Genomic DNA, 8,532 nt, shown 5'->3' on the forward strand with positions numbered 1-8,532 from the left:
GTAGTCGGTTGGAAAGGAATTAAGTTGATACTCTGTTACAAACGAATTTGGAAAAATTCTAATTTATTAATCAATTTTTTACAGCTTCTTCATTGGGTGCTGCTATAACTATGCCTGTCTGTGGTTACCTCATATCTGTTGCCGGATGGGCCAGTGTATTCTATGCTACAGGTAATGTAATGATTATATTTTTTCATGACTTTATAAAAATATTTGTAAATTAAACTGTTGTCAACTTTGTCACTAGCAGTATCAAATATAAAAGGATAAGGATGTACTATATTAGAGATCGAAAAATGAAGAAATTAGATTTTTCCACTAATCGAAATCCGAAGTTGACTTTTTGTAGTCTTCAACGTTTGATTTTATTGAAAACTGGTTCAAATTGACTAATTGACTTTTGCTAATACCTACATGGTTTTTAGTTATTTCTATAAGAATTTTTATCAAAATTTAATTTCTATAAGAAATATTGTCAAAATTTCATTTCTATAGGAAATTTTGTCAAAATTTCATTTCTATAGGAAATTCTGCCAAAATTTCTTTTCTTTATGAAATTTTGTCGAAATTTCATTTCTTTAGGAAATTTTGTCAAAATTTTATTTCTATAGAAAATTTTGTCAAAATTTTATTTCTATAGAAAATTTTGTCAAAATTTTATTTCTATAGGAAATTTTGTCAAAATTTCATTTCTATAGGAAATTTTGTTAAAATTTCATTTCTATAGGAGATTTTGCCAAAATTTCTTTTCTTTAAGAAATTTTGTCGAAATTTAATTTCTATAGGAAATTTTGTCAAAATTTTATTTCTATAGAAAATTTTGTCATAATTTTATTTCTATAGAAAATTTTGTCAAAATTTTATTTCTATAGAAAATTTTATCAAAATTTTATTTCTATAGGAAATTTTGTCAAAATTTCATTTCTATAGGAAATTTTGTCAAAATTTCATTTCTATAGGAAATTTTGTCAAAATTTCATTTCTATAGGAAATTTTGTTAAAATTTCATTTCTATAGGAAATTTTGTCAAAATTTCATTTCTATCGGAAATTTTGTCAAAATTTCATTTCTATAGGAAATTTTGTCAAAATTTCATTTCTATAGGAAATTTTGTCAAAATTTCATTTCTATAGGATATTTTGTCAAAATTTCATTTCTATAGGAAATTTTGTCAAAATTTCATTTTAGGAAATTTTGTGGAAATTTCATTTTAGGAAATTTTGTCAAAATTTCATTTCTATAGGAAATTTTGCCAAAATTCCTTTTCTTTAGGAAATTTTGTCGAAATTTCATTTCTATAGGAAATTTTGTCAAAATTTTATTTCTATAGAAAATTTAGTTAAAATTTTATTTCTATAGGAAATTTTGCCAAAATTTCTTTTCTTCAGGAAATTTTGTCGAATTTTCATTTCTATAGGGAATTTTGTTGAAATTTCATTTTTATAGGAAATTTTCTCAAAATTTCATTTCAATAGGAAATTTTGTAAAAATTTTATTTCTATAGAAAATTTTGTCAAAATTTTATTTCTATAGAAAATTTTGTCAAAATTTTATTTCTATAATTTTTTCAAAATTTTATTTCTATAGAAAATTTTGTCAACATTTTATTTCTATAGAAAATTTTGTCAAAATGTTATTTCTATAGAAAATTTTGTCAAACCGTGACTCTTTTCCCTTTTTCAGCAGATTTTTCTGCTATGTCTGCTAACAAATTTCGTTGGATGTATGTTAAGTATAATGCTTGCCGCCTACCACCCATTGTCATAGTCAACAGTTCAATTAGTTTAGTTTCGATTGTAATTCATTAATTACATGGCTAATTTACATTTGAATTCGTTCCACAAATATTATTCTGTTGAAATATACCTTAATACAATACTCTTATTTATGACATGTGACGGTCTATGGTATTTTGTTCAATATTAACGATATTTGCTGGTTTGCTTTTTATGCCCCAATAGGAAACTTGCTGGGGGTCATTGACATATTCTTCCCAATTGGATATTTATTTTGTATGTAGTCATTGCCAAGTTGAAGGGTTTTATTTTATGTGGTTGGCATTTACGACCACCACCACAGCAACAATTTGATCAAAATTGTAGGAAAATTTTTGCAAATACCAAATGGAAGAGGACGACAAAAATATGACGTATATTGATTGGCCCCCGTCCCAGGGGTTGGTATTAATTACGTGCAATATATGTCACCACATCTAGCTAAATATATGTCAATGGGGAATAGTTTGTGACACTTATGTTAAATAGGGTATTAGTTTTTCAAATGAGGATATTTGCGTGGTGTTTTAGGGGACAAAATCCAATGAAATCAAAATTAAATTATTCGCACACGTTTTAATCAAAATCTATCTGAATTATAAATTTTACTAATTTTACTAAAACTAATTTCACATTATAAATTCTACTTAACTTGTATTATTTCTCTACCATTATAGGTGCTGTTGGTCTTCTTTGGTCCATAATGTGGTTTACTTTGGTCTATGAGACTCCCGCCACTCATCCTCGCATTTCACCCGAAGAAAGACGTGAGATTGAGGAAGCCATTGGAACATCAACCTCCAAAAAACGCCCCAGCTATGTACCCTGGATGGATTTGTTTAGTTCACGTGCTGTTTGGGCCATTATCATTACCCATGGTCTCTCTGTATTTGGATTCTTTACTGTGATCAATCAATTGCCAACTTTTATGAATATAGTTTTACATTTTGATATTAAGAAAGTAAGTTTGAGATAGGTGAAAAATATCGGATTGATTTTTTTATTTGTATTTCTTTTCTACGTGTTTCTTTATTCAGAATGGTCTCTTCTCTTCCCTGCCTTATTTGGGTAAATATATTATGGCCTTGGGTTCATCGTGCTTTGCTGATTATTTGCGTCAAAGAGGTGCTTTAAGTACAACAGCGACTAGGAAAGTTTTCACTGCATTCGGTAAGTGTCTAAGAGTGATTTGCAATATTTAGGGGGCACACAGAAATGAGGGAAATTCATTAAAATTGCACAAAATGAAATTAAATGAAAATATTCAGAATCTAGAATTTTACAACTTCGAATTCCCTTAGTACGAAAATAAACTATATAACATTAGATTGTGACTTCAAAATACCGATTTCCGACTATATAATCTATATATATATTGTAGATCAAAGAGAATTTCTAGTACGATCTAACGATGTAAGTCTGTCTGTCCTCAATATTAGACCTATTTTATAGTTCGAACTTTTTGAGTTCTTTAGTTTTTAAAAATTAATAATAAGCGCCACTAATAGCGCTTAATAGGTGATTTAGGGTAGCAATTATATCAGAGCTGCTTAGAAGCTGCTCTAAATCGGAATATCGCCCATAGAAATTGCTTGTTTGGTAAGCTAATTTTACTGCCTCTCTCCTTTAGAATCCTGCTGAAATACTGCTCCATTGCTTGCTGGGTATCGTTCGGAAAATTGAAACGATAATATTTTTTTGGCAAGTTTAAAGGAATACTCTGCTATAGAAAATCTGTAAAAAATTAAAAATTTGAAAAATATGCAATTTTTGTTACACCAGATGAAGATTTCAAAACACAAAATCAGGAAGGAAAAAAAAAAAAATAAATAAATAAAATATCATCCGATACAAGCCCTCGTCAGAGTTAATTATTGGTCATCGATTTTTTTCTTATGCAAATCATCTTCTAAATACTCGAGAAATAAAAATGGAAGTTCGGTCAACATGTGTATTTCTTAATCAAAACTTAGTTCTAAGTAGTCAAGAAATAAAATTGAATGATCGATCAAAAGGTGTTGTGGTCCCGAAATTAACTCTATTCGATATGTATGGAATATATTTTACAATTCAGTGATGTACCCAGATGAGTCCTCACGAAATAATTTCATAATTGTAAAAATTTTCTTAGGAAAAAGAGCAAATTGTAATGTAGCTCTTGGGCCCCCTAATAAATGCCATGGACTAAAAAGGAGGAAAGTTTTCTTTTATATTTTGTGGATTCTGTGTACTTCTTTAAGCCTTTTTAAGCATGTAGAAGTAAATAATTTTATATAAACCCTAATTCTTAATTCGAAAATTCCCCACAAAAATCGCCAAATTTGTGTAAATTCCCCACCAAATCCCCAAGTCCCCAACTAAAAAATGTTGTCATCATCCACGAAAAAATATCCCCGATTTGGGGAGAAATCCCCAGTACTGGCAACACTGTTCTAGACACCGTAATTGTTCTCTGCATTGCTTGAAATTGGTTGAAAACGAACAATTTTTAAACCTTAAATTTTTAACGGACATGTGAATATTAGGTGAGGTGGCAACTCGATGTATCAGGCTCCTTAGACTATTCAGTCCATTGTGATACCACATTGGTGAACTTCTTTCTTATTGCTAAGTGCTGCCCGATTCCATGTTAAATTCAATGACAAGGGACCTCCTTTTTATAGCCAAGTCCGAACGGCATTCCACATTGCAGTGAAACCACTTAAATAGAAAAGCTTTGAAACCCTCAGAAATGTCACCAACATTACTGAGGTGGGATAATCCACCGCTGAAAAACTTTTTGGTGTTCGGTCGAAGCAGGAATCGAACCCACGACCTTGTATATGCAAGGCGGGCATGCTAACCATTGCACCACGGTGGCTCCCATGTGAATATTAAAGCATGTTCTGATGAAACTATGAAAATGGGCTTAATGCGCCTTACAGGCTATAAGTTTTTCCGGACGGAATGTCTGTGTTTGTGAAGAATCTTACAGTATGTCCAATCGATACGACAATTTTTTGATGACTAAATAATCGGTAAATGTGTTATCGATCCCATAAACATGCAGCAGTATCGATTATGCCTTCGGACCTAACCTATAATGTGGCCAATATATGGGATATGTTCGACACGACCACTGTCGTCCGAATAAACTTGTAGTCTGCAAGGCGCATAATATGAAAATTATTTTGGATACTAAACTTTGTGCAAAGTTTAAAGCTAAAGTAGCCCAAAATATACTTTAAACATTTTTCAGAGTTAGAAAGTCGAAAAATTTAAGAGCCGAATTGCAGGCACACATCTCGACGAATTTATTATGTGGACTTGAAAAAAAAAAAAATTATTTGACATTTATACAAGAATAAGACCTCCAATATTTTTTTATTTTTAGCTCTCATTACTCCCGGCTTGTTGATGGTAGCTCAGGTCTTCTTAGGCAGAGAGGCTGGCTGGTCCGTGACGATATTCACATTGGCTCTTTTCGCCCATGGTGCTGTAACTCCTGGCTATTTGGGAAATGGTTTAGATATTGCTCCCAATTTCAGTGGAACCATTTTCGGCCTGGCAAATACATTATCTTCATTCGGTGGTTTTCTATCCACATGGATGGTGGCGGCCTTAACTAACGAAGATGTAAGTAGAAAAGCACATAAAAAGACATGTCTTTATTTTTAGTCTTTAGTTTTATATATGATTTTTTCTAATATTTCCGTTTTTATTCTATTGCTATAGAAATCTTATCATCAGTGGCAAATTGTTTTCGCGATTTTAGCTGCAACATACATATCAGGAGCTTTGGTATACTTGGTTTTGGGCACAGGTGAATTACAAGCTTGGAACAATCCACCAGAACGTAAGAAAGTTTCAGATGTCCATGCTGAAGAGGGAGTACCTTTAAAAAATTAACTATAGAAAAAACACAAAAACAACATACAAATTATTTTTAAGTTATCATTTAGTTAGTTTTTCATTCGTATGTTTTTTTTTAATATATGAATGGCTACGTTTTTCTCTCTGATGTATTATAAATAGCTAAACAAAATTAATTATAGTTTAGAAAAAGAGAATAAAAGCACAAAAACATTAGAAAGGATTATAGAAAAAGCCAGAGGATATATAATAAATAGGTGCTTTATTCTAAAGAAATATGCCTAGAAGCACATATATTACAACGTCTATATAAAAATTAATAATAATGTATTAGAAAGAATTTTCATTTATATTTAAGAAATTTCATTTATTTTTGTAAATTTAATTTTCCATTTTGAAAACCTCAAATAATGTAAGGAGGTGTCAAATACAAAAACAAACAACAAAACACCTATTAACAAAACAAAGAAGACTCACATAAATTAAACAAAAATTATAGACAAAGAATACTTGCCTTAAATTTATTTAAAAAAATAAATAAATAAAAAAATGTTCTATATGAAAGACATTATATTTTAGTGAAATAGAAAATGGGCAAAAAATAATTCAACTTAAAATTATACACATATATAAATTATGCTAATGCTTTCACGTTTGAGTGTTAAAATTTTACATTTTTTCTTCAAAAATCAAGGAAGTCAACTTTTGTATATACGTAATCCGTAAATAAAATTGAGTAATTAAATTTGCATGTTTTTGTAATTTTAAAACGACTCATGTCTTAATGTTCTTTAAATCGACAAATCAGCTTTTGGGTTTTTACCAAAATTGAATTTGAACCCCTAAAACAAAAACATCATGAAAAGAGCATTTAAGCGTATGACATAAATAGACTTTTAGAAAAATCTCTAGAGATCATTTTTTCATAAATTTGAAATATTCTATAATTAATTTGTTTCCAATTTTTTTTTTTTTAATTTTTCAAAAGTGGTGGAATCGATTTTTTTTATCAAAAGGAAAATCGAAATGCTTCCTGCGTAATCGATAAATTGTATTTGTAGATTTTGGTAATTTAAAATTGAATACGCAAATATGCGTATGTCATAAATAGTCTTGTAGAAAAATATGGAAGTCGATTTTTCTAAATTTTAAATATTAAAAAAATTGTTTTTTCTATAAAAAGTATTTTTTTCAAAAGTCGGTGAATTCAACTAACCGATCTTTACTGTTTATCAAAAGAAAATCGAAATGTTACCTCCGTAAAATTAATAAAGTTGAGAAATTGAATTTTTAGAAAAATATAAAAGCCGACTTTTTCTAAATTTGAGGAAACAAAAAATTGAAGTCAAAGTAAAATTTCCAAAATTGTTTTAGTTTTTCAAAAATAGAGGTAGCTTTTTCTAAATTTGAAGTATTATTTTTTTATAAATAAAGTCAGTTTTCCTATAGTTTTTCAAAAGTCAACTATTCAATTTTTTTGTCAACGGAAAATTGAAGTGTTCTCTGCGTAGTAGATCAAATCGAGAATTGGCTTAGTTTTACAATTTAACTTTTGTATATGAATGTTTTTCCAAATTTAAATTAAATTGAGTCTCTATTTTCTCTAAATCGACATAGTTTAGAGCAATCTTCAATATTTTCCTTACGGTAGTTTTAAAAAATTCTGTAAGCATTGAATGTTGCAGGCATTCATTCATAACATCAACTTTCGCTCACTAAAATATTTCCTTTGCCCATAGTAAACAAGAATAAATCTAAATAATACTTAATATAAATATGTATTTTTTTCTTTGATTTAAACTGTATTACAGTATTTGCAAGAATTTACTTTTTGTTTAATATTGTATGTGCGTTTTTTAGTAATTAATCATTTATATAAAATTATGCTAGTAATATATATTTTTTTCTTAAGGTATTTGAATAAAATTTTTTATTTTTATGAATTGTGTATACGTTTAATTTTACTTTATGTTTATACAAAGATTGTTAGATACGGAAATAAAAAAAATACATTAAATAATTACACATTGTAAGATATTTAAATTATCCTTGAACATATAAATTATATAAGCACAGTTACAATATAAAATAAATGATATATTGTAATAATAAAAACCGTATAAAATTGCAAATTGTAGAGAAATTTATATAGAAAATTTTATTCAAAGGATGGTTTGTATGGATGGATGGTTTTTGTTTGAAGGATGAACTGCCATAAAATAAATCTAATTTTTATCCACACGGTGATGGTGATATTAGGCTTGTTTTCTTTTAGTACTGGAGTACCCCAGCCGTGACGTATTAAAAGAAACCAGGACATGTGCAAAACTGAAATCGGCTGTTTAAAAACAATCAGAGAAAACAATTTAAATCTTAAATTGTTTAATGTATGGAGCATTCAAATAGTAAAATAAATATTTAGTGCTGTGATTATTTATGATATTTTAACACTTTTAATTTCTTGTTATTCGACAAATTAATCGCAATAAATTGATACGAATTTACCACTGCATTACACTACCAGTAACCGATTGGGGAACTAGTTCCTTTATGCACTACCAGTAACCGATTTGGGAACTAGTTCCTTTATGTACAACCAGTAATTAGTAACCGATTGGGAAACTAGTTTCCCAAGTGTCTGTGGGAACTAGTTCCTTTATGTACAACCAGTAATTAGTAACCGATTGGGAAACTAGTTTCCCAAGTATCTAGTTCTTATATACACTACCGGTAACCGCTTGGGGAACTAGTTCCTATATACACTACCAGTAACCCCTTGAGGAACTAGTTCCTATATACACTACCACTTACCGCTTGGGGAGTTCCTTTACACACTATCCCCGATCGGTTTCTGGTAGTGTATAGAAGGAACTAAAATCTCCAGTCGACTGTGGAACAATGTAAC

General features: G+C 29.3%; 1 protein-coding gene across 2 annotated transcripts in view; it reads left to right on the forward strand.

Annotated features, from left to right (window-relative positions):
• Positions 1–7,759, forward strand: part of LOC142226920 (sialin) — a 101,196-nt gene extending 93,437 nt beyond the window's left edge. For both annotated transcript variants that reach the window (XM_075297172.1, XM_075297171.1), the window contains exons 4-8: positions 85–171; positions 2,453–2,736; positions 2,813–2,945; positions 5,149–5,390; positions 5,490–7,759. In XM_075297172.1, coding sequence (XP_075153287.1) covers positions 85–171; positions 2,453–2,736; positions 2,813–2,945; positions 5,149–5,390; positions 5,490–5,663 — 920 coding nt within the window. In that variant the 3' untranslated portion in view covers positions 5,664–7,759. The remainder of the gene's footprint in view (positions 1–84; positions 172–2,452; positions 2,737–2,812; positions 2,946–5,148; positions 5,391–5,489) is intronic.
• The last annotated feature ends 773 nt before the right edge of the window (positions 7,760–8,532 follow it).

The sequence above is a fragment of the Haematobia irritans genome, chromosome 2, assembly GCF_050003625.1.
Source record: "Haematobia irritans isolate KBUSLIRL chromosome 2, ASM5000362v1, whole genome shotgun sequence".
Taxonomy (NCBI): domain Eukaryota; kingdom Metazoa; phylum Arthropoda; class Insecta; order Diptera; family Muscidae; genus Haematobia; species Haematobia irritans.